The 25,338-nt window shown below is 46.9% G+C and overlaps 4 protein-coding genes across 8 annotated transcripts; 2 read left to right on the top strand and 2 right to left on the bottom strand.

Annotated features, from left to right (window-relative positions):
• The first annotated feature begins 15 nt into the window (after nucleotides 1-15).
• Nucleotides 16-4,240, top strand: RNF167 (ring finger protein 167). Of its 5 annotated transcripts, none has more exons than XM_074225404.1 (10): nucleotides 16-102; nucleotides 602-716; nucleotides 1,032-1,112; nucleotides 1,845-1,970; nucleotides 2,059-2,146; nucleotides 2,255-2,345; nucleotides 2,808-2,913; nucleotides 3,069-3,189; nucleotides 3,687-3,767; nucleotides 3,852-4,240. In XM_074225404.1, exons 2-10 carry the CDS (start codon nucleotides 639-641, stop codon nucleotides 4,112-4,114), a joined length of 1,035 nt encoding a protein of 344 aa, XP_074081505.1. In that variant the 5' UTR covers nucleotides 16-102; nucleotides 602-638; the 3' UTR covers nucleotides 4,115-4,240. The 5 variants fall into 5 exon arrangements, with proteins under 5 accessions (XP_074081505.1, XP_074081503.1, XP_074081504.1 ...); XM_074225402.1 differs by lacking the exon at nucleotides 16-102 and adding an exon at nucleotides 119-280; XM_074225403.1 differs by lacking the exon at nucleotides 16-102 and adding an exon at nucleotides 121-280 and having other exon boundaries at nucleotides 3,096-3,189.
• A 145-nt stretch (nucleotides 4,241-4,385) lies between these two features.
• PFN1 (profilin 1) lies at nucleotides 4,386-7,107 on the bottom strand. Its single transcript, XM_074225409.1, has 3 exons — nucleotides 6,870-7,107; nucleotides 4,991-5,183; nucleotides 4,386-4,735 (listed from the first exon to the last, which is right to left on the bottom strand). Exons 1-3 carry the CDS (start codon nucleotides 6,999-7,001, stop codon nucleotides 4,638-4,640), a joined length of 423 nt encoding a protein of 140 aa, XP_074081510.1. The 5' UTR covers nucleotides 7,002-7,107; the 3' UTR covers nucleotides 4,386-4,637.
• Nucleotides 7,108-10,541: 3,434 nt separating this feature from the next.
• ENO3 (enolase 3) lies at nucleotides 10,542-16,103 on the top strand. Its single transcript, XM_074225401.1, has 12 exons — nucleotides 10,542-10,647; nucleotides 11,315-11,408; nucleotides 11,614-11,709; nucleotides 11,862-11,920; nucleotides 12,135-12,204; nucleotides 12,313-12,446; nucleotides 13,676-13,898; nucleotides 14,013-14,210; nucleotides 14,695-14,896; nucleotides 15,491-15,599; nucleotides 15,772-15,830; nucleotides 15,942-16,103. Exons 2-12 carry the CDS (start codon nucleotides 11,324-11,326, stop codon nucleotides 16,009-16,011), a joined length of 1,305 nt encoding a protein of 434 aa, XP_074081502.1. The 5' UTR covers nucleotides 10,542-10,647; nucleotides 11,315-11,323; the 3' UTR covers nucleotides 16,012-16,103.
• SPAG7 (sperm associated antigen 7) lies at nucleotides 15,208-25,292 on the bottom strand. The gene is made up of 8 exons (XM_074225408.1): nucleotides 25,276-25,292; nucleotides 24,991-25,109; nucleotides 18,892-18,959; nucleotides 18,578-18,666; nucleotides 18,087-18,171; nucleotides 17,864-17,953; nucleotides 17,594-17,750; nucleotides 15,208-17,390 (listed from the first exon to the last, which is right to left on the bottom strand). Exons 2-8 carry the CDS (start codon nucleotides 25,073-25,075, stop codon nucleotides 17,281-17,283), a joined length of 684 nt encoding a protein of 227 aa, XP_074081509.1. The 5' UTR covers nucleotides 25,076-25,109; nucleotides 25,276-25,292; the 3' UTR covers nucleotides 15,208-17,280.
• Between the last annotated feature and the right edge of the window lie 46 nt (nucleotides 25,293-25,338).

Below are 25,338 nucleotides of genomic sequence, written 5' to 3'. Positions count from 1 at the left end.
ACGATTTGCTTCCGTCTGTGGAGGACGCGGGGAAGCTCTCGCGAGATTTGAATGAACCTGGGTTAGCGGCGGCGGCGCCAGCAGCCCTGGGAGGGAAAAGAGGTTAGTACGCCGGGAATCCGCGGGGGGAGCGGCAGCGGAGGCCTCCCCGCGGGATGGGAAGCACTCTGCGGCAGGCTCTTTGGGCCTCCTGGATCTCCCCGACGTCTGTAGCGATCCTTTTCGCCGTTATTTCCTTGCCTTAATCGTCCGGCCCACGTTTGATGTCCCCTGGGCCCAGGTGTTGGGGGCCGGAAGTCCCTTTTAAGGAACGGGAGGGGGGTCTGGGGGAGCTCCCCAGGTCCGGAAGTACTCCTTGTCGCATTTCTCCTCCACCGGAAGTCCCTATTTTCATCTGTGGTTCCCCCTTCTTACTCACAAACCACGAAACTTAGTGGATTCTCTACCGACCCGTTTGGTTCAGAACTGTCATCTCTCCCTCCCTCGTACCCTGGGGAGTTCGAGCTGAGTGAAAGACTAGACTGCTGGACCGGGCAGAGACATACCCGGGGGGGTGGGCCTGGGACGCCGAAACGGAACTCCCTTTTCTTAATGGTTGCAGGACTCGGTCCTCCCCACCTGCGGCTGCTGCTGCTACCATGCGTCCTGAGGTCTTACCTGTGCTAATGGCCACCGTGCTATGGGGGATCACCCCCACTTGGGGGCTCATCCGAGCCGTGAGTCTGGGGACCTGGGTCCAGGGTGAGCTGAGCTTAGTACAACACATTCCCTGTGCAAAGTGAATCCCCAATCATTTCTTACTCCATGGGAACCCAAGGACCTGCATTCTTCAACAGTTACTACCCTTGTGTTAATTCCTTCCCATCTTTGGACCTCAAAGTTTCTTCATTTGCCTAAATGAGAGGTTTGGACTAATTCCCCTTCCAGTTTTAAATTATGCGTATCGCCTATTAGAATCGGGGCAGGGAGTGGAAGGAAGGAAGCAGGGTTCATTGGGAGGAAGAGGAGCAATGAATCTTATATGTTCCCAGACCTCCGACCACAATGCCAGCATGGACTTTGCAGACCTTCCTGCCCTTTTTGGGGCTTCCCTGAGCCAAGAGGGGCTCCAGGTAAGTTGCTTATCTCCTAGAAGTTTGGATCAACAGACAAGAAGGGTTAGGAAACAGTAAATTTAGTAAGGTAATGGAAAGAGGACTGCGTAGTCAGAAGACTTGAGTTTAGAAACCTGGATTTGTTACTTTGTGTCTTTGTGACATTACTTCTCTGTGGCTCACCTGTAAAGTGAAAGGTTTAGACTGGGTCAGGGGTTCTTAACTTGGGGATTCATGAACTTTTTTACATTTTGATGACTTTTAAATACAATTCAGTCTTAAGTACAATTTAAAAAATATCCTGAGAAAGCTACATCAGATTTTTAAAGGGGGGCCTGAGGGAAAAAAACGTTAAGTCCTGGAATAGGTGACTCAAGAGGATGCTTTTCCATGTTTTAGTTAGAACTTTATATCAGCATATATTTAATTGGTGCTAAATTGTTGCTCTCCTAGGAAAGTTGAACAACGTAGGGATGAGATAGAGTAGATATCCTGAGCCAGAGCTTATGCTGCAGAAAGCTTGGAGTCAAGATGGAGGGCACTCTAAGCAAAAGTGGGGGGTTGAAATTAATTATTGGGGAAGAATTATTTGAGTGTGGAGGAATCTTACTGTAGGGTTTAAGATCTTTATTCCAAAAGAGCTTTTGTTTAGAATGGATGTTCCTAGTTAAGTGAGGTCTCTGGCTGCCTGGAGGAGATATTTGGATCCCTTTGGGCAGGAAGAGCACCTAATCTTTTTCCCTCCTTCAGGGGTTCCTAGTGGAGGCTCATCCTGCCAATGCTTGTAGTCCTATCAACCCTCCACCTCTTGCTCCTGCGAATGGTTCTGCCTTTATTGCCCTGCTTCGGAGATTTGACTGCAACTTTGATCTTAAGGTGGGGGGATGGGGCATGTGCATGAGGGTGGTGGAGATGTTTGAAGTGATTGAGTAGTGGCTCCTCTGACTCCCCTTTGTCCTTTTAGGTTCTAAATGCTCAGAAAGCTGGGTATAGGGCAGCTGTAGTCTACAATGTGAATTCCAATGAACTCTTGAACATGGTGTGGAATAGTGGTAAGAGTTGGGATACCTGAACAGCTGAGTCCTTGAGGAATGGGGGAGGGGGGAGGGAGAGGAGGTGGGGATGCCTGGGTCCCTGGTATGACAGTCCCATTCCTGCAGAGGAAATTCAGCAGCAGATCTGGATCCCATCAGTGTTTGTGGGAGAGACAAGCTCAGAGTACCTGCGCTCCCTCTTTGTCTACGACAAGGGGTATGATGTGTCTTCCCTGTCCTCAACCCTGATTCATATTTGGTGTATTCCTAATCACTTTTTCCCACCTTGGATCTTTCATTTCACTATTTTCCTCTTCACCTTGTGTGTCCCCTTCCTTCTCCCCCCCCCCCCCAAAAAAATTATTATCTCAGGTCTGACATGCCATATCCCAGAGTCATAAAGCTCTGGTTGGAAGGGCACAGACTCTTGAGTCCTGGCTCTTCCATTTCCTAAGCTTTATGACTGTAGCAGGTCTCTCTGAGCCTGTTTCCTCATTTGCAAAATATGAATAGTCAACTTGTATGTCTTATGTCACAGATTTGTTATGAGGAAGTTTTGCAAACTATAGTGTTAAGAGAAATATTAGTTTTGCACTATCTCCTTTCCTTTTCCCATGCCTCCACTCTTTAAATGCCTTATTGCAATGCCCTCTGATCCCTCCTCATTGTCTCTTCCTAGGGCCCGAGTCTTTCTGATCCCAGACAATGCTTTTCCTTTAGGATATTACCTCATTCCCTTCACTGGGGTTGTGGGTCTGCTTGTTCTGGCCATGGGAGCTGTGCTGGTGAGTTAATTTTTGGCAAGATCTGTTTTTCCAGGGGTTTGGGAAAGAGGCTGAGAAGTCATACCAAGATCATGAGGGGAAAGGAAGAGACTAAATTGAACAGGCCAGGCCTTTTTGATGCTCCCAGGGTGGGTTCCTCTCCTTTCTTCTGCCAGGTAGTGTCTCTCCTCTCCCCCTGCCAGGTAGTTCGATGTGTACAGCACCGGAAGAGGCTCCAAAGGAACCGACTGAGCAAAGAACAGCTGAAACAGATTCCCACACATAACTATCAGAAGGGTGAGGCAGGATTCTGAGATGACCCTCCATACAGGGGAGAGGCAGGGAAGATAAGAGTCCCAAACACTGTCAAGGTCTGATTATAACTGTCTGGAAATAAGAGATGGAAGAGAGGAAAGGCTGTGTACACTGGAGTAGGAGCAAAAGAGAAAGAGGGTAAAGGCAAGAACCAAACCCTCAGGTCTAGAGTCCATATAAGGATACAGAACTGAGGCCTGACCCTTCCTTCCCCATTTCTATTATCTTCCCTTCTCCAAACCACTTCCCTTCACCTCTACCCCTTTACTGACTTGATCCCTCTGCTCCCCATCACTTCCTTCATGTCTTTTCTGCATTTGAGTTGTACCATTGACATTGGACAACTCTTTTTAATCTTTCCTGACCTCTTAATTTCCTTAACTAAACAAGGAAATTATAGGAACTTTAGAATAGAGATTCTTAACTGGGGTTTTTTAAAATACCTTTGATAACTGTAGATATGTAAATCTCCCAACCAGGTGATGAATATGATGTATGTGCCATCTGCCTAGAAGAGTATGAGGATGGAGACAAGCTGAGGATACTACCATGTGCTCATGGTAAGGAATATTCTATCCCCCAACGGTAATTTTATCCTATCTCCTTTCTTATAAAAGACCCATTTCGCCTTGGTCTTCTCCCAGCCTATCATAGCCATTGTGTGGATCCCTGGCTCACCCAAACCAGGAAGACTTGTCCAATCTGCAAGCAACCAGTTCACCAAGAACCTGGAGAAGAGGAGGAAGAGCAAGAAGCAGAAGAGGATGGAGAGAATGGAAACCCAGTCTCTGAGCGGACTCCGCTCCTAGGCCCCCCTATCACCCTCCCACATTCCTTTGGTGCCCTCTCTCCTATCCTTTCTGAAGATCCTTCTACTTCCCCATCTCCCTCAGTTCTCCTTGTCTGATCCGAATTTGCACCTTCCTCCTTGAGGACCTTTCCCTTCCCAATCTTCATATTTTCACTATTGGGTTAATAAAATTACTGTTTCTGGACCAGGGGTAGAGTCCTACCCCAGGACTCCTACCCCCAACTTTAGTCTAGTTGTTTTTCTTGGATGGAAGGGATAGCTTAGTTGAAACAGTGTGCACTAAATTATTTTGCTTTTTGATGAAACCCAGAGTCTCCCTATCTTGGCCAATCCCAGCCCTCATCACACACACCTTTATTAGTAGAATCTTTTATTCATATTCCAATATAAGTTTCCAGAAAAAAAAAACAACAAAAATTTTTGTCCAAAAAAAAAATCTTCCCAACTACACACAGGAAGGAGGTTCAAAAGGAAAGGGGGGAGCGCCTGTCCATCCAACCTGGGCCCCCCCCTCCCAGGTGTAGTTTTGGCAGCAACAAGTGGGTGGGGGAAATGGCCCAAAAAAAATGGTGAGGGAAATGGTGCTGAAGCTTTGGAAAAAAAGGGGGGGCAGGGAAGGTCAGTATTGAGAGCGTCGAAGGTGGGTAGCCATTTCATAACACTTCTTGTTGATCATTCCCCCATGGATACCTTCCTTCCCCATCAGCAGGACTAGCGCTAAGAATGGAAGAAAAGGAACATTTGAGTATTCCCAGCCCTGAACACCTATGATTACAGTAACCAAAGATATTTGTGCATGATCACCACCCATGGAAGTCCCCCACCTTACAACACCTCACACATTGGGTGGGAAAATAATTGAAAAAGTTGTAGTATATGCATCAGAAAGTGAAATTTTAGCCAGTTTTTTTCTTTTAAAGTTTAAGCAATTTGCCTTTTAAGATTAAGGACCAGAGAAAAGTCTTAACTTACTCTTGGCAGTCATGGTAACAGTGAGGTTGAAGGTAGGAGCACCCCCAGTGCTCTTTGTACGAAGGTCCATGGTGAACTCCCCATCTAGCAGCAGCGAATCCCTGATCACTGAACATTTCTGGCCCCCAAGTGTCAGCCCATTTACGAAGAAAGTTGAACGATCTTTGCCAACCAATACAGCTACTTCAGCTGGCTGTAGTATGGACGGAAGGAGGCAAAAAATATAAGGGTAAGATTAAAAACCTAAAATGTGTGCATGGCTTTCTCCCACTCCCCCCACCCCAATTTGTGTAGGTAATTCTTGCAAGGAAGTTCCTGGATATAACGTATCATTCCTAAAGAATTCATTTAACTTCCCCCTCCTCCCCCCCAAAGCCAAAAAACACCTGTCTATATAACTACATATATATACACACTCTGTAACTAAAACTATACATACTATGTAACTGTTAAGATGAAAAACAGTCTGAAAGATGAGGGGTATGTCACAGCACATGGCTTTTTCCCCTCAGGAAAGCAGAAGCAGAGGAGGAGGGGCCGGAGACAGAACAAAGCTGCTATGCCCTTATTTGGGCAAAGACTCAGGCAAGCTCAGAGTGGGGGCCCTGGATTCCTGGGTCTGAGAACATTATTTGGTGGTTTGGGGCCCAGTGGTCACTGGGGTGGGATCCTGCGAACAATTCTATCGCAATTAAGAGAACTTTTTTTGGTCACTAGTTTGTTACTAGTGCCCGTGGGGAGCTGGCAGAGCTCTCTTGCACCAAAAATTACTTCAAGCATTCTCTCTCCCCTCTACACCCCCCCAACCCCACATCCGGCCACCGAGCTCCCGGAAATCCCCACTTCAAACTTCCGCTCCCCCTCCCCACTTCCGGGCAAGCTGAGGAAAGAGCCCTCTGACCTTTATGGCTCCCTACTCCACCCCCACCCTCTCAAACTTCCCCAAACTTCCTTGTACGAACTGTTCCCGACCTTACGAGGGAACGGGGGATGAATCCCTCTAAGGAAGCGTACTGAGGGCTGCCGCAAACGAGTAAGGCTACAGGGAAATCTGGGGGGGCCAGGGGAAGCTGCTGGGGAGGCGCTGGGAGGGGCAGTGCCCCAGCAGAGCGCGGGCCTGGCCGGGAGAAGCCTCCAGACACCAAGAAGCTCCGGGCGCCACAATGGGGGCGAACAATGGTGGAACGAGTGGGGGCGCGTATGCATGCAACCGGAAGTGAGGGGCGCCCCGCCATCCCCTTAAAAAAAAGGTTAAGGGAGAAATCTCGAATCCACCCCGCCCCGCCCTGGGGGAGGCGGAAGTGTCCGATGAACCGGGCGGCTGGCGCCCCTCCCCGCCCTGTGCCCCGGATGTAACGCCCTCCAGAACCGTGGTATTGCTGGAACGACTGCGAAGCGGGAGTCCCAGGAATTTGGGGGAAAAACGGTCGAGGGGGGGAGGGCGGGTTTGCAATGCAACGTGAGAAACCATTTAAAGGCCTCGGCGCGTTATTAAGCGAGCTAAGTGATAATAAGTGAAAGCTGGGCCGCGGCGAGGAGGGAAGGATGGGGAGGCGCTGCTCTGCCCCCCGTCCCGTTACCCCGGTCCCCCGCATAGGGCCCGAGCGGCCCCACAACTACCCGCGTTCACTCACATCCTCTTAGCGCTTGGCCTGGCCGAAATTTCTCAGTCAGGCCGCCCCTCAGCCCCCCCAAATGTCTCCGGCTGTTCTGCTCCCAAGCCTTGCTGCGCTCCCCCTCCCCCCGCAGCCCTGAAATGAAAAAACAAACAAAAAGCCCAGCCAAATCTCCAAATGCATTTCCCGTTCCCCCATGCACCCCGGGGTGAACTTTCTCCCCTAACAGCCTCCAGGCCCCAGTTCGCCCCCTTTCTCTATACCGTGATGTTGGCGAAGGTTTTCCCGGGGACGGCGGCCCAGACGGAGGGTGAGTCCTTGTAGCCGACTATGGCCGCATCCTGACAGGTCCCGTCCGCCATGAGGTTGTCGATGTAGGCGTTCCAACCGGCCATGGCGCTGCGGTCTGGCTCTGCTGCTGCGGGCAGGGGTGGCGGAGAGCTGTGAACACGCGCTGCCGTGCGGGCTCGCAGCTCAGTCCTCTCTGCTGCCTCGGGCTCCGCTTCCTGCTCGTCCTGCGGCTCCTCCCCCTCCCCCTCCTTTTTTTTTTTTTGCAAACGACGGTGGAGGCGGGGCCGTGTCTTCCCCCTTCCTCCTCCCCAGACCAAAAACTTTGTAAAAATTTTTTAAAATTCCCCCTCCTCTTTTCAGTAGCCAAATTTGCTTAGTACGACGAAAGGACCTCCGGGTGGGCGCGGGGAGGGGGGACTGGAGGGCTAGGATGTGGGCCCCCTCTCGGGGGACAAGCCAAGCTCGGGCGGGGGGTCGGGATGGCGAGGCGGAGGCCCCGCGAGCCGAAGCGCAGCGAGCCTGGCCTAGGCCGGTTGGATGTTTAACACTCGCCCCCCCGCCCGCAGCTCGCAGCCGGGCACGGCTCGCTCAGCCGCATGCGCCGGGAAGCCCCGGAGCCGCCGGGACCGGGCGGGCTGGGCGAGGCGGGCTGGGCCGGAGGGGGCAGCGAGGAGCGGGAGCTCGGGGGCGGCTGCCGCGCCTGCGCGGGCACACACACAGACACACCGCACAGCGCACAGACACAGACACGCACACACACCACACACGCACGCACGCACGCTGGGGGGTCTTCACCAGGGCGGGGAGGAGACGCGCCTTGCCCTCGGTCTCTAGGCCGCGTCTCCCGCCCGTGCAGGCTTATTTCCTCTCATGACCGGGGGGGGGGGGGAAGCAGGGAGGAAGGGCAGGCTCGTTAGAGTGCCCGGGAGCCCCTGCACGCGTGCCACGGTGCCAGGCTGCTCTTGCCAGCCTCCGCTACCGGCGGGCCTCCAGCTCGGGAGGGCCGGACCCGCCGGGGGGGCACAGACTAAGAGCCTAGTCGGGACTGCGAGGGCCGAAGCGGCTTTCCCCCCTTCCACTTTTTGCCGGGACGCAGCAGCTCGCCAGCTTCCGGGCGCGCAGGGCACGAGGTGGGGTAGGGCGGGGCCCGGGCGCCGGGCACTGCAGGGGCAGGGAGCGAGCTTCCTCCCCTCCCCCAGCGCGAGGGGCTTGGCCGCTTCCGGTCGGCCGGCGGTCCCTTCATTTCCAGCAGCCCGGCGGGGCTCTGCAGTCCGCCGGAGCCGGGCGCCCGGCCCCGCAGCCCAGGCCGCCCCGACCTCCCCCCGGGCGGGGCGGGGCTCCGGGGCTCGTGGCCGGCACTCGCCTCCCCGCCGGCCTGGCCTCCGCTCCCGGACCCGCGCCTCCGCCGCCTACACCCGGGCGGGGCGGGCCGGGCGGGGCGGGCGGGGCCGGGCGCGCTGCGAGGCCGGCTCTGGGCTTCCATGGAAGTGAGTCAGGCCGCGGGCGCGCACCCGCGCCGGGCCCGGGGCGCCTCGGCGGCGCGGCTCCCTGGCGCCGGGGGCAGCTGGCGCGCACGGGAACTGGCCGCTCCCGAGCCGCCCCGGCCCGCTAACGCCGCGCTGAGAGCCGGGCCGAGCAAACCCCGGGACCACACTCGTTTACAGAAACCCGGAGGCTGACAAGCTCAGATTTAGGAGAGTTTGGACAGATTTAAGGCCTCAGGACCAAACTCAAAGAAGTGCACAGACGGTATGAGGGCCTGGAGCACAGTAGACAAGACTTGAAGATAAAAGGAGGCAGAAACGGACGTGGATAGGAGACGGCAGAAATGGATCTGGGGATACAAATGATGGCATAGAAAGACAAACTCGCAGATAAAAGGGAGGCTGGAATTAATTCAGTGACTGAGACCTAGAAGACTTTGACAAAGATTCATTTAGACGCAGTCGGCACAAAAGACTAGGACAGACAGATTTCGAAGTAAACATAAGGAGACAAACTTGATAAAGGGTGAGTCAAGAATACAGATGGACTTGGAAATAAGACAAACAGCTCCTAAGAAATAAAAATACCCAGATTAAAAAACTGACACGGTAAAGGAAGATCAAAGCTTATTTATCTTCGGTTTTTAAAGTTGTTTTATGTATTATAAAATTTTTATATCTCTAATGTTTTCTTCCTTTTGGAGCTGTTTCTTCTCTCACAACATATTCAATCTGATCTATGCTTATCATGCATACAAATGTAAAAACTATATCAAATTGCCTTCTGTTGGGGGGAGGGGAAGGGGGAGGGAGAAAAAAATTGTAAAAACTCAAAATCTTGCAAAAAAAATGACTGGTGGAAACCACCACTGCACATCATTAAAAACAAAATATATAATGGAATGACAAAAAAGAAAAGGAAGACCTATCTTTCAATCTGGGAAGCATCATGTTCTAAGATTTTCATGGCTTTTCAAAGAAAGTTGACAAGAAATAGACATAAGTATATCACAGGACCATAATGGCAGAAGGCATGAGGAAACTGAGGCCCACAATATTTACCCAAGGTCACACACACAAAATAGCAGAATCAGAACTCAAATTCAAGTCCTTTGACAAAAATCCAGAACTCCTGAACGTACTAGGTTAGGAACTTAAGAGAGAGATTTGGTGATAGTCTTGATTTGGGAAAGAACTTCAGAGGTCATCTAAGCCCAATTTCCCAATTTAGGAATCTCCTCAATAGCAACACCGACAGGTGTTCAGTAAGCCTATATTTGAACTAAATAAACATTGGGAGATAGAAAAAGAAACAGGGAAATTCTGATGGATACTAAGGGAAGGGAAAGATACTAAGGGAACATGGAGACAGAGGAACAGATTCAGATAAATACATTTAAGAAGCAGACTCGACTACAAAGAAAATAACAGAAAATGAAAAACATAAAGCAGAAAGAGACAAATCATATTAGACACATTGAAAAGGATCCAGAGACAAGATTCTAATAAACAAGGAGATTGAACGGACACAAATATAAATATTGATCAAGAAAGACAAAAACAAGCCCTCAAAGTTCTATTTAAGTTTGTCCACACCAAGGAAGGTATAGGACTCCTTTTAGAACTGATCCTTGAAGGAGCAACAACTTTAAGAAATCAAAGGCAGAAGACCTTTTGCACCCCAATAGTGGGTAAAAACTTGTGTTCATTCCGAGTCCCTTGGGCCAAACCCTGATTCCTCCCAGTTTCCCCCTCAAGATCCAAAACCCCACTGCTGACACTGCCTTTTATCAGGAGGTATGTGGATGAGTGTAGCCTCCCCTCCCCTTCCCCAAGACCCCCCTGCAGATTATGCAGGAAGGGATAGGCTCAGGTTACCCATTTGCCCTTTTGTAAAGGTCTGTCTTTAACCTTTGCTGCTGGAAATTCAACCCAGGCAATGGGTAAGGGAATGGCTTATTGCACCCACTCCATCTCTGGGCAGCCCCATATGAGCCCCCTTTGTGATTGGTGAAATTAAAGGGGAAGGTGACTTTTTTGGAAGAGCACAGCATCACATCAGTAGGGGGAGTGAGACTGTCTTAGGGATTATGAATTTGCCTTTGGTGGGCAACTTGGCTGCCAATCACAGATCCAGAGAGGGATAGAGGGAGGGGCTGGGCAGAGGGGCGGGTCAGTAATAAATGCCAGGCTTAGGAGCGATAGCCTGACACTATCCCAGCAGCAGTCCATATCCCCAGACCTTGTCCAAGGAACTCCAGCTGTGGTGAGACCTCTTAGGCCCCATTCTAAGAGGGACAGGGCAGGGGCAGGGATGGGTTCTTTCCCCCATAGGTTGGGGAGAAACTGAAGAAAGAGAAGGTTGGAGGGATGGAGATAGCTGAATGAGGGAGAGGATGGAGGATAGCCCAGGTGGTAAAAGGATTACACAAGGATTTGGAAAAGAAGAGGAGGAGATGGGACATGAGAATATAGGGAGGAATGTGGGGAGTAGGGTAAATGAAGGGAGGGAATAGGATGGGCAGAGAGAGGCAAAATAAAGTGGGGGGGAGGAAGAATAAGGATGTGGGAGAATTAAGGGAATTAGGAGTGGTATTATGGAACAGATTAAAATAGATATGGCAGTGGGGGACTGGAGGTGGCAAAATAATGGGAGTGCATGAAGGGAAGGAGAAGAGAATCTGAGGAGGTTGGGGAAAGATGAAAGGGAATGGGGGACAATTAAAAGGGAAAAGATTTTCTAGGCATATCTTGGTGGGGGGATGGGAGGAGTTCTGAGTAAGGAACTGAGTAAGGAAAGGGAGCTGGGCCTTTCTGGTCTGACCTTTCTCTAGACTATTTTTAGTACCAGCACCTGCCTTCCAGACTTAAAGGGCATGGGAGGTTTGGGGGGTGCTTTTTTTGGTCCTTTAAAAGCTTCCCCCCTGATAAAGTCCGCAGTCATGGCAATGCAGAAGATTTTTGCAAGAGAAATCCTAGATTCTAGAGGGAACCCCACAGTGGAAGTGGATCTGTATACAGCCAAAGGTGAGAAGGGATATTGCGTGTGTTCAAATGTATCTCCAAACTACCTTCTTCCTGACTTCTCCCTTTCTCCCCTGCCCATCTTGGATTTTATAACCCACACATCCCTGTCCCCTTTTCCTGGTATATGAGATTGATCCTTTGTCCCTTTTTCTCCTTGGTTTCTGAAAGGGGAGTAGTCTTAACTCATTTAACCCTTACTCTTTAGGTCGATTCAGAGCTGCTGTACCCAGTGGGGCCTCTACTGGGATTTATGAAGCTCTGGAGCTAAGAGATGGAGACAAAAGCAGATACCTGGGAAAAGGTCACTCAAGAGAATGTATTTGTCTGGGGAAAAGTGGGATGATGGGCAGAGTATTGTACCCAGCAGATGGAGAATGTTTGTGAACCTGGGGTCTCTCTAGTCTAGGAAGTCAGAATCTTATTGATCTCCAATTAATCTGCTCTCTTCCCTAGGGGTGTTGAAAGCTGTGGAACACATCAATAAGACTTTAGCCCCGGCTTTACTGGAGAAGGTAACAGTCAAGGGACCATAAGAAATCCCTCAAATCTGTCCCCTCTCCTATTCTTGATATTTTCCCATTTCTCACCCTCCACTCCTCACAGCCATTATGATCTGAACCTCTTAGGTTCTTGTCTAAGTCTCTGTGATTTGATCACATCCTTCAATCAGTTATCTTTGGGGTTTTGGGGGAGTTTTCTTCTGTTTCATATTCTTCTCTCATCCAGAAATTGAGTGTGGTGGATCAAGAAAAAGTTGATAAATTCATGATTGAACTTGATGGGACAGAGAACAAATGTGAGTAAGGGGATTTCAAGGGAGAATAATACCATTCCCAATGGGAGGAGGGTGCTGGAGGGCTTTTCCAACTGACGAAGTATCTTCACACCATCCGTTTTTCTACAGCTAAGTTTGGAGCCAATGCCATTCTGGGTGTGTCTCTAGCTGTGTGTAAGGCAGGAGCAGCAGAGAAGGGGGTCCCCCTCTACAGACACATTGCAGACCTCGCTGGGAACCCAGACCTTGTGCTGCCAGTACCAGTAAGTCTTTCTTGATCCTGGGGCCCCATTCATATTCCTTTCAATATTTCCTCTCAAGGCAGAGTTTGCCCCTTTTTCAAGGATAAAAACTCTTTAAGAAGTCTTGACCCTAAGGATTCACTGCCCATAGGGATCACTCCCTAAAGCCTCCTTCTCTGACATTTTATAGATCAGGACCCTATCCTCTCTCTCCAGGATAAGTCTCATCCTAGTCCTTGCAGTCCATTGTATAGCTTGGATCACTCACATCTCAACTGGAGTCTAACTTCAAATTAACAAGCATTTATTAAGTTCCTGCTACGTACAAGGCATTGTGCCAGGAACTGGGAACACAAAAATGAAAGGTGGTACAAAATTGTCATCAGTGATTTTAGATAATAGGAAGGAACCCATCCACATAAACTACAAAATAGGAATAATACAAGACAGAATGTAATCAAGGCAGGAAAAAAATATTCCTTCCAGCAGAAAGTAGTACTTGGGTCAAAAGGCATATATCAGTTTTGGAGGATTTCCTTCCAGCTCCAAATTTATAATCCTAATTTCAACAAATGTGGAAAGCATTTCAGCAAAAATGTGGAAAGAATAGTGGAGGTAGGGATTAAACAGGGGACTAGGATGTTTGACTAGAATACAAACCAAATTAAGAAGCTGAAGAATGCCCAAACTATAAGTAATATTATTTCACAGGACATTTGGTCATTACATTTTGTGATATTAATGTAAAATAAGGCTGGGAATATGTTGAAGCTGTATGGTAGACAGTCTTAAATGAAGGGTAAGGAGTTTGTATTCTATAAAATAGGATAGTGACGCACTGAAGACTTCTGGGCACTTTTGCTTCAGATGACTTTACAAGTTTTCTTAAAGATGCACTCACATCAAGAAAACCGAAGACCATTTCATTCAGAGTTGAAGAGGGAAAAGGGATGAAAAAAATGGGAGTGGCATGAGAGAGATGGATTTAAGAGATGTAGTGGAGATAGTTAACTAGAACCAGTCTTGTTTTTCCCCATTTGTACAAAAGGACTGTTTGCAATATGAGGGCAGGAATCCTGATTTTTAAGAGTTCCCTCCTGAATCACATGATTAAATTCTTCCCTTAGGGAAGTCTTTTGAATTTATGTCCATTGTTTCCTCTACAGGTCAAGTTTGGTCTTCATGCTACAGTCTTAGTCTTATCTCCCTGTGGTCAGAATCTGAAACTCCCTCCACTTACTTTTCCCTAGGCATTCAATGTAATCAATGGGGGATCTCATGCTGGAAACAAGCTGGCTATGCAGGAGTTCATGATCCTGCCAGTGGGGGCTGCAACCTTCAGAGAGGCAATGCGTATTGGAGCTGAAGTCTACCATCATCTAAAGGGTGTCATCAAGGCTAAGTACGGGAAGGATGCCACAAATGTAGGCGATGAGGGTGGGTTTGCCCCCAACATCTTGGAGAACAATGAAGGTCAGTGAATAGGGTGAGGGAAAGAATGGATCCATAAAGGGAATAAGGGATAGAGAAGAAAACTGGGTTATTACTTCTTTAATTTCACCTTTACCCCCCCCCCCCCCGCCCCAGCCTTGGAATTGCTGAAAACAGCCATTGAGGCAGCTGGTTACCCAGATAAAGTGGTAATTGGCATGGATGTTGCTGCCTCTGAGTTCTACAAAAGTGGGAAATATGATCTTGACTTCAAATCCCCTGATGATCCTGCTCGACACATTTCTGGGGAGAAGCTAGGGGAACTATATAAGAGCTTCATCAAGAACTACCCCGGTGAGTTATTCAAAGACCCTATCCTCCTTTCCCCCTTACAGAACTTCAGAGGCCTATTCCTTTTCCCCATTTCCTCCCTAATTTTATTCTATTATCTTTTTTTTTTTTGAGCCTAGTGGTCTCTCTTAATGCTACATCTAATAATAGCTCATATGTCTTTAGTGAAAGAAGAGCTTTTCTTCCAACTCAGGCTCAGAAATCATTGAGAATTAGAAGGTACCTCATCTAGTTCAATATCCTTATTTTATAGAAATGTCAAATGATTTCCCCAAGGTTAATCCCATATTGAGAAGTTAAGCTGGGGTTCTCAACACGGGTCCACTGAAGCCAAACCCAGTCTTCTTGCCCTTTGGGAGTACAGAGGGTTAGAACTGTAATTTGAACACAGGACACCTAACAGTAGGTCCATTTTTTTCCAACTCCACTAAAGGATCTTTCTGTTCTAATTATAACCATCTCCCCATGATCTTCATTTCCCAAACAGTGGTTTCCATTGAGGATCCCTTTGACCAGGATGACTGGGCCACCTGGACTTCATTTCTTTCTGGAGTTAATATCCAGATTGTGGGTGATGACCTCACTGTCACCAATCCCAAGCGTATTGCCCAGGCTGTAGAGAAGCGAGCCTGTAATTGCCTCTTGCTGAAAGTCAACCAGATTGGTTCTGTTACTGAATCCATTCAGGCGTGAGTCTCCATTGGGCGAGCTGGAAAGGGATGGGAATCATTCCATGTTCTAAAAATTTACCCATGAATGAATTATTATCCTACATACATATCCTTGGTCCAATTTCCCTCTATCCAGAAGCCTCACCAGGAAAATTCAAGGTTAAAAAAAAAATCTTTGCTTCCTTCTCTTTCCCAGAAGAGCAGGAACCATTTCCCCATTATTCTCATCCCATCAAGAATCCCAGATATTTATTTTATGTATATACGTACATATATATATATATATATATATATATATATATATATATATATATATATAAATCCTTTCTCATCATCTCCCTCCCCCAACCAAGTTCTTTGTATATACTGTAAGTACTTTAAAAATGGTTGTAGCATGAATAGATGAATGAATTGGGCTCAAACCAAAGATGGGATCAGACCTAGAAATGGAAGGGATCCCAATGGGATCCCCTTTTGAGTCCAACTCCCCTTTTAAGAGATGAGAGTCTTCTATATATAATAGGTGTCAGAAGTAGAGTTTAAACCCAAGTCCTCTGACTCCAGAGCCAATGTTCTTTCCACTGTAATGAGACTGGGCCCCTCTCTCTATAGTTGCAAACTGGCACAGACTAATGGCTGGGGAGTGATGGTCAGCCACCGATCTGGAGAAACAGAAGACACCTTCATAGCCGATCTGGTGGTGGGACTCTGCACTGGCCAGGTAGGGAACAGGATAGTTCATCATCTCCTTGGGGTCACCAGAATCTATGTACGCAACTCCCTGGAGGTTCTCACCCATTCTTGAATTTTCTTTCATAATTTGTCTCCAATTATTGATTGTGGCACTTCTCCATTTGACTCTGTGACTTTCCTCTTGTGTCTCATATCATCAGATCAAGACAGGGGCTCCCTGCCGTTCTGAGCGTCTGGCCAAATACAATCAGCTCATGAGGTACCTCAGTGCTGAAAGGGGTGGGGTAGGATTGGAGGTATGTAAGGGAAAAGTGAGGCAGAGGTAGAACAGGAAGTGGCTATTCTTACTGCTATTTTATTCACTGCCTAGGATTGAGGAAGCACTTGGAGATAAGGCTGTCTTTGCTGGGCGAAAGTTCCGTAACCCCAAGGCCAAATAAATGGAGGAAGCCATGTCCTAGATCAACAGAGGCATCTGAGTTCATCACTGTCTCTACCACTCCTCTCAATAAAGCACTTTGGACAGCAAGAATGACTAGAGTGTCATTGTTTAGGATCATAAAAGGATATCCTAATTTCAGAGAGGGGAAAGGAGAAAGGGACATCCATGTTGAAAAGGGAGCAGCAGCAGGGTGGACTAAAAAGACCACAGATTGTAGGCAGCAGGCTCAATGTGTTTCCTCATTAGCAAAGGTAATGTCTGTACTATCTATCTCCTAGGCCTTTTGTGAGGATCAAGTGAGCTGATAGATATGAAATCACATAAATCAAATAAGCTGCATAATTGGGGAAAGGAGAACACAACTGGCTAGGTTGTAGAAAAGAGACATGATATAAAAACACATGGGGAGAAGAGGGAGAGAAAATGAGATGAGACCCTGAGAGCAGATGCTGGAAAAGGTCATAGAAGTGAAGCATCCCAGTCAGGGTGGGGTGGAGACAGTGGCAGCTGTATTTTATACAGCTGTAAGGGGAAGAAAATCTAGATCAGATCTGACCAAAACAAAACAAACTAATTTTGATATATAAGGGTATAGCAACAAGAGACCTGAATGTTCTAGTTCCAGCTCTTGCCACTTGCTCCCCCATGTGATAACAGAAAGTCAACTTTATCTCTCTGAGACTGACTTTTCTCATCTGTTGAATGAGGGAATGAAAAGGTTATTTTGGTTCTTAAAATTCTAATTCCTGGGTCTGACCCTCCTCCCAAAGCATACATCTTTGTCCCAGGGTCCATGCCTTTCTTCACACTCAAGTCACTCCCAGCAAGGAATCAGATATCTGGTTTGCTCCATGCACAAACCAGCACATGAGGTCAAACAGTATTTATTGAGCATAAAGTTACCCTTAGCCTTGAGGGAAGGGAAACAACCTCAGGACAAGGCAGGATGATATAGATTAAATACTCACTCTTACGTTCTCACACATCTTTTAGGGAAAACTGGAAGGAGATTCACTCAACTATCCCATATACTCAACATTTTAAAAATCTAAAACCACTCAGACCAGATCACCGTAGGAGAGCCTCCATACTCATACCCCATCCTAATGGCTCCACTGGGGGAGGTCAGAGGTCAACCCCTGGTATGGTCATCGGAAGTCAAGACAAGGTGACATTGTAGTGCCTTCAACTTCATCCATGTTCCCATTCCCCCCCTTTTCAAAACCACAAGGGGCTTGTAGGGGGAGAAGATAGAAAAACAAAGGACCTAGGAGCTGGGAGTCCCTTCCTCTCCACTCTGACGAAGGCGTTTCTTGGCACGGATCTCATTCATGGCCTCCTCAATGGAGCGTGTATCCCTCTTATTGGCTACTGGAACTAGGAATGGGAGCAAAGGAGGGGTCAAGGGACTAAGAATTCTCTTAGTACTCAGCTTTCTATCTTGCCACCACTGTCCTTAAAAACCAAGACCATCCAAAGCTCTAATTCTCCCATGAATCTAAATTTTTTTCCTCTTCCCCTTATTTGTCCCTTTCTTCTCTCCCTTTACCCTATCCATCATTTCTCCCCCATCCTCTTACCACAGCCATAGGTCTTGTTGGCCTGCAGCATATGGGCAGCATCCTTGGCTGCCCCTTTCCCAATAAGATGACTGTATTTGTCCTTGTAGTCACTCACAGGGCTCACCACAGGAGGGCCCTGCTGGGCAGCTTCTTCCTCTTGCCACTGGGCTAGCTCCTAAAGAGGAAAGTGGGAGGAAATAGAGTTTGGGGTTAAGGTCTGGCTACCAGATCCCCTAGGGAAATCAAGGGTTGGAAGGAGCTTACAACTGGCAGAGGCACTTATTTTACCTTGAGTCTCCGTTTCTCCTCTGCCTGCTGTGGATCCCACTCCTCCCCACGCCGGTATGAGTCAAGTTCTTCATCAGAAGGGGCAAACTCCTTAGGAGTGAAGAAAATGATAAAATCAGGGCCTCAGTAGGTTCTGTCTTGATCCAAATGAACCTGTTCCCCGTCCCTTTGGGGAAAAGGATTGGTAGATTAGAGAATTATGAGAAAAAAAGGTCTTTCTCACCTTCTTGAAGATCATGACGTAACGACATTCATCATCCTCCCCAAAGGAGAAGGATGTCAGGCCAGCCACCTCCACAACATCATGTCTAGTGAGGAATAGAGGGAGAGTGAGTGTGCATGGAAGAGTGAGAAAAGCAGAGGGCCCATAAGGGTTTGTGACCTTCCTCTAAAGGATTCTCTATCCCCCTATTTCTTCCCACCCTTACCCTAATCTCTAATAAATAAACACAATAATAACCTTACTTTTATTTTATTTTACTGTTTACAATTCATCTCATACACTTTTCATTTGATGCTCATAACTGTGACCATTTTATAAATGAAAAAACTGAAGGTTTGAAAATTAAAGGGACTTGACCATGGTCACAAAATCCAAAAGTGACTAGAATCAGGCATTCTGACTCCAAACTTAATTCTCTCACCATGACTGCCTCCCCAAGTGTGCCCCACTTCTCCACCTCCACCCCTAATTCTCTGAGCCCCTTCACTCACAATATACTCCTCTCAATCTTGTTCATTGGCTGGAACTTTCTCTTGGTCTGACCACTGTCCTGGATGAAATCTGACACTTCTTTCTCCATCTTGGGAAGAAGTGGAAAGAGAGAAGCCATAAGATCAGAGTGTTCCTCTCCTCTTCCACCTGCTGAACTCAGGTGGAACCAGCTACACTTCCAGGTCTACTGTCTCTCTCCATACCCAATGTTTTTCAAGGTTCCTCCTCTCCTAGAAAATTAACCCAATTGCCCAATTCTGTAATTAAGGAGTGTTTCCCAAAATTTACTTTCTATTCCTCTTGCCACATATACCTGTTTTCGAAATTCCACTTTCTGACGCTTTTCTTGCTCCTGCAATTTCTTCAAGCAAGCAGCCTGTTCTAGACATAAGAAAGGAAGTTTTCAGCAACCAAGCAATGAACCAACAGGTATTGGGAATTCAAAGATGAAAGTAAAAACAATTCCTGCTTCTCTTTTCTCTAGTGTTCTTAGAGTTTCACTGCTAAGACTCTCTGATTCTGTTTTAGGACAGACGTTAGGGAATCATGGATAGATTTCAACAGTTAGATGAGGAAAAAAATGTCATTTTTCTTATTTCTTATTACTATTATTGGACTGGATCTGTGATTCTTCTGCTATGTGAGGACCTCTTACATTTCCTCCCATGAAGGAAATTTCATTTACCAATCCTGATAAAGAGTTTTTGGGGAACTGAGAGGTTCAGTGACCTGCCTAGAGTCACACAACCTGGATGAAAACAACCCAGGTCTTCCTGATTCCAATATCAATATTACGTGTTAAGTACACTAGAAAGGTAAAAACAAAAATGCTGTGGGAGCTCTCGGAGGGTGTGTCATTACCAACTTTGGATAAATCACTTAGCCATTCTGAGTTTCATTTTTTTTTCAATTGTAAAATGACAGGGTTGGATAAGATAACCTTTCAGGGTCCTTACAATTCTAAATCCACAATCATGTGAACTATTAAGGATTAGGAAAAGCTCCATGTAGGAGGTACATCTGAACTGCTTGGATAGGAATTCAATAGGAGGAAGTATGAGTATGTGTGCAGAAATGAGTGATCTGGGTATAGGAAACAGCTTGAGAAAAGACAAAAAGGTGAGAAAATATGTGGTTATATATGGGGCACAATGAGTAGTACAAAGTGAAGTTTAGAGTGAGGAAAATTTAGGGTTCTGAATGTCAGGGTCAGTGTTCCTTTTTAGGTAAAAGGGAACCACAAAGGTTTTTTTGGGCAGAAAGTAAGCGAAAGGTGTAAAACAATTACATAGTTGAACTTTTCTACATATAAGAAAGACAGTGTATTATGAACATGTGATTAAAAGAAGAGAAATTCAAGGTAGTTAATCTGGTACAGAGGATTGAGCACACAAGACTTGCAAACTGGAAGACTTTAGTTCAAATGGAATGCAGTGGGGTGGCTAGGTGGCGGGGCGGATAGAGCACCAGCCCTGGAGTCAGGAGTACCTGAGTTCAAATCTGGCCTCAGACACTTAATGATTACCTGTGTGGCTTTGGGCAAGCCACTTAACCCCATTGCCTTACAAAAACCTAAAAAAAAAAATGGAATGCAATAAGGAAGACCTGAGTTCAAATTCGGCAGCAGACACAATCTGGGCAAGTCATTTAACCTTGTTTGCTTCAATTTCTTATCTGTAAAATGAGCTGGAGAAGGAAATGACAAACCATTCAAATATTTTTGACAAAAAAAAACCCAAAGAGGAATATTGGAGAGTTGGACATGACTGAATAACAATAATTATGTGGAATACATTGGGCTAGGCTTAGGAAAAAAAAGGGAAAAAGTCCTTGCCCTCACTGGGGAATAAAATATAGAGCTATACATAAAGATAAAGATAGATATATACATAATTTTTTGAGAAGGTAGAGAACACAATAAATTAGGAAGGAAGGGCTCCTATAGGAGGTTGGCACAAGAACTGAGCCTAAGAGGAAACCAAAAATTCTAAGAGATGAAGATGAGGTGTTAGATAGTACATTCTGGGTTGGAGAGGAGGGAGAAAGGAAAGTAAACAGCTGTCAAGTTTAGGGTCAGTGTGGATGGAAGTAGCACGTATTTATTAAACCTCTATTATGTGCCAGGCACTGTGCAAGACAGAGAAGAGCTTCTAATGCCTTCTTGAGGAATTTATACTTTGTCCTAGAGGCAAGAAGAAGCTACTGAAAATGAGTGGCATGGTTAGAATTGTGCTTTAAGAAATTATTTTAGTAGGGATATGAAAATTACATCTGAGAAAGAAAGACTGGATGCCAGGAGTTCCATTACAAGGTTATTGTAACAGTCCAGACAAGAAGTGGAGATAAGAGAACGGATTCCAGTTAAGTTATGAAAGTAAATCAAGAATACCAGGCCAAGTGGTTTGAGGAAGAGGGAAGAATAATGTGAGTAGAGACACAGGGATGGATGCAAGAAATCTTGTGAGGTAGAAAATTTTTGTATTAGAATGGAAAATAGAAGGAAGAATGGAAGATAGTCATTATGAGGTCTCAACACTAGGTGACTTTCTCTTAACTGAAAAAGGGAAGTTTGGGAGAGGGTTTAGAGAAGAAAAATCAATCCGACTTAGATGTGCTGACTTTAAAGATGGCTTTGGCAAAGGTAAGGGTCATCTCTTCTTCCAAGACTGGAGCCAGAGAGGAGGGAAAGGAGAATAATGTAGGTGTCTGAGAGTGTTCCTAGTGAACAGCTTCTTTTCCTCTGGTGCTGAGATCACATAGGAGAAAGGAATAAAATGAGTGCCCTGGGGTAGTAAGAGTTCAGCTCAGAAAAGTCAGCTGGGAGGTACGGGGAGCCCAGAGAGACAACTGGTGTGGTGTAACCCACTTGCAGCTCGGCGAAGCAGCCGGGGGTGTTAGGGCTGGGGCCCTTTCCATCTACATTACATTCAGTAAGCATGAGCTGCTTCACTGCAAGCTCCAAGGGTAAATAAAGAAGAGCTCCCCACATGAATGTAACCACTTCCTGCTCAAAAGCTCAGTAGAGACCAAGAGGATTTTGGCCAATAGGAGCTAGGAGGGCAAAGGGCGGGGAAAGCAGAGCCGGATTCAAAAGGACGGACTGCAGGAGAGAGCCAATAGGATTGCTCCATTCCTGGTCAGGCAGGTCCTAAAAAGGAAAGGAAGCGTGGGGCCCAAAGGCTGCCGGAGTTAGGAGTCTCACGGTGCTTGGCAGGAGGAAGGTGAAGAGAAGAAGAGGAGGAGGAGAGAGAGACATACCCCTTCCCATTTCCTCAGACTCAGCAGATCTCTTACTTTAACAGGAAGTCTTTAGATTTTCAGAGCCCCAAGAACCAACTCTTCTCTCCCCTTTGCTACACTCTAAACCCCTCGAAGTCTCCTTCCACTAACCTCCTTTTCTCAGGCTTATCCTGATTCAATTCCCTCTGGTCTTAACATTTTCTCAATCTTCATCCTTCCTAAACTCTTTGCTGCACTGATAACAAGATATGCCCATGAGCACCTGACTTGGGTTAAAATTTGGGACCTGGGTAAAAATTTCACCTTCAAAGTACTTACTTACAAAGTATTATCCTCGAAGAGTCACTCATCCTTTCCTTAGCTATAAAATGAGAACTAAAGTCCCTTCATTTCTAAAATCTATGATCCCTATGATCACTTCTAATTGTGAGTGCTCTCTCTTAATGGCCTCCAGCTCCTGTGGGTTCAATTATCATCTCTCTGCAGAAATTTCATAGTTCTATATATCCAGCCCGTATGAACCAGTCTTACATGGTCAACTTTGCCTATTAGACATTGTCTAGTGGATGTTCTGGAGAAATTTCAAACATAACGTGTTCAAAAGATAAACTCATCACCTTTCCCCCAATCCATCCTTCTTTCAAACTTCCCTGTTTCTGGAGAGGAACAAATCTTCTAGTATTTCTCTTAGTTCCATCCTTGACACCTCTACTTCATACAACATACTCAATCCTTTTCCAAATGGCCAAATCTTGTCCTCCACAACTTCTTTTGAATCCAAAACCTTTCTAATAACATAGTCACTGCCCCAACAGCCTCCTAATTAGACTCCTTGTCTCAAGTCTTTCACTGCTCCACACAACTGCCACGGTGATTTTCCTTAATTCCAGATCTGATCATCTCACTCTCCTACTCAAAACTCTAAGATCAAATAAGTTCTGTTGTTTGTAAAGCTCTGATCCCACCCTTTTAATCTAGCTTTATTGTAGCTTCATTCCTCTTCTAAACAGTCCATAAGGGACAGCTAAGTGGCAAAGTGGATAGAGAATCGGCCCTGGAATAAGGACAACCTAAATTCAAAGCAGAACTCAGACACCAAATAATTAACTAGCTGTGTGACCTGAGGCAAGTCACTTAACCCCATTACCTTGCACAAAAAAAAAAGTCAATAAGAATTTATTAGGGTCCTATTGTGTTCTAACACTCCCTTCCCTTAAATAACTCACAATCTTTTGTGGGAGAGAAGCAAAAAATATGTACAATTTATAGAATGAATGGGAAATAGGGAAGGCACTAGAATTAAGAGGGGGTGGTTAAAGGTTTCCCCATAGAAATCTGGAAAGTTTCCTGGCAGAAATGAGGAAGAAAAGCATTCCAGGGATGAAGGAGAGCAAGAGAAAATGTTCAGGGGCAGAGGTGGCTAGGTGGCGCAGTGGATAGAGCACTGGCCTTGGAGTCAGGAGTACCTGAGTTCAAATCTGGCCTCAGACACTTAATAATTACCTAGTCATGTGGCCTTGGGCAAGCCGCTTTAACCCCATTGCCTTGCAAAAAAAAAAAAAGAAAATGCTCGGAGCTGAGAAGTGGAATGTATTAAAAAGTACAAGGTGTTGTGTGTAAGATTGGAAAGGGTAGGGTTGGTTATAAAGGGCTTTGATTATTAGACAGAGGATATTTATAGATCTAGATATACTGATTTAAGAAGTGACAGGGAATCACTAGAGTTTAATAAGTAAGAGGGTGACATGTTTGTACTAGCACTTTCGGAAAATCACTTTGGAGGCTGAATGGAGGGTAATCTGGCATTGGAAGAGATTTATTTGCACGAGGTTATTGCAATAGTACAGGGGAGCAGTGATGAGGACCTGCTCTAGAGTGGTGGCAGGAGAGGTGACCTATTTGAGAGATGTTGCCAAGGTAAAATAGATAGGCAACAGACTGAATATGGGGGAGGAGGTGCAGAAAAAGGAAGGAGCTGAGGATGACACCTTAGCTAAGAGCCTAAGAAACTGGGAGGATGGTTTGGAAAAGAAGGTTGGGTGGTTTAAGTTTAGATAATATATTCTAATCCAGTCAGATAGGCCATTTCTCTGTTCTACCTCTGCATTAGCACTAGCTGATACTAGAGTGCATTTCCTCCGCACTTCAGCTTCAAAGAATCCCACTCTTCTTTCAAGAAATCAAGGACCACTCTACAAGGGTGTTCCAGAACCTTTCAACTTGCTAATATTATTCCCTTTCTAACAGCTTTAAATTTGAGAATAGGAAGAAATCTGATTCCTACGGTAGGGCACTCTATGGTGAGGATACCAGGATACTCCTTTTAACCTGCACATGTCAGCACCTTCTCTGCAACTATTTTATTCTGTTGTCTCATTTGATTCTCAGGAAAAGCCCAAGAAATAAATGGAACTAGTATAACCTTTTAGAGATGAGGAAACTCTTAGATCGCTTAATTTAGCCCTTTGACCAGGGACACACGTCTAGCCCAAGTTTTGTAAGGAGCTTCCACGATGCTTGCTTCCCCTGAAGCGGCTTTTGGAATAGAAGCTACGCGATTTTTCTCTCTTGGTTTTTGTACTCCTTGGGCCTAGCGCAGACACGAGAGTGTGTAGGTTTTTGCAAGGCAGTGGGGTTAAGCGGCTTGCCCAAGGCCACGCAGATCGGTAATTGTTAAGTGTCTGCGGTCGCATTTGAACGCGGGTGCCCCTGACTCCGGGGCCGGGGCTCTCTATCCACTGCGCCACCCGGCCATCCCGAAAAGAGCTCAATTAAAACTAGTGTGATTCCGATAGAGGCAAAAAGGGGAAGACGAGGTCCAGCCGCCAATTGGAGCTCGGGGCAGAGACAAAAGAGGTGGGTGTGGCCTAGTTCAGTTAACCAATCGAAGCTCGCCGTTTGGGAAGGGGCAGGGAGACGAGCCGGGGTTTCTACTAATAGAAATCAAGGACGGCGGAGGGGAAGAATTACAAAAAAGGAGCTGGGCCTAGCTACGAGCACGGCACCAATGGCCGTCCTCTTCCGCTGACTGACAGAGCCGACGTCCAATGGAGCGATCAAGGGGGCGCTGCGGGGCCCAACAGGGGGTCTTCAGAATGAAGGGGGCTCCAGGCCTGAAGCAGGGGGTGGCCTTCTGTCAGCCGGGGGCAGGGCGTGTGTTGGGGCTCCTTACCTCGGGCCTTGCGGCGGGTCTCCTGGTCACCGACGCTGGGTGGCTTCTCCATGGAGCTCAGGATAGAGCCCAGTAGGTCCGCCATCTTGGGAGAGATTAAGCGAGGGCGGCACTGCCGCCTTAAAGGGAAGGACGAAACGCCTTTAAGACAGTGGATTGCCGGAGGTGGAAAATCATCACCTTCCTCCCCTCCCCCCGGTCCTCCCAATTGAATGATCCCGTCTATTAAAGGTGAAGGAGGGACCCGCGCGAAAATGGCCCGGGCTCCCCGGTGGGCGCCAGGACCTGGGGCCGAGGCGACGGAGGTGTCCGGGGCGCATCCGCCCGCGGGTCCGCGCTCTCCCGCTC

This window comes from Macrotis lagotis, chromosome 2 (assembly GCF_037893015.1).
Source record: "Macrotis lagotis isolate mMagLag1 chromosome 2, bilby.v1.9.chrom.fasta, whole genome shotgun sequence".
Lineage (NCBI taxonomy): Eukaryota > Metazoa > Chordata > Mammalia > Peramelemorphia > Peramelidae > Macrotis > Macrotis lagotis.
Note: the sequence above shows the minus strand (reverse complement) of the source record. Positions and strands in the feature narration are given on the sequence as shown.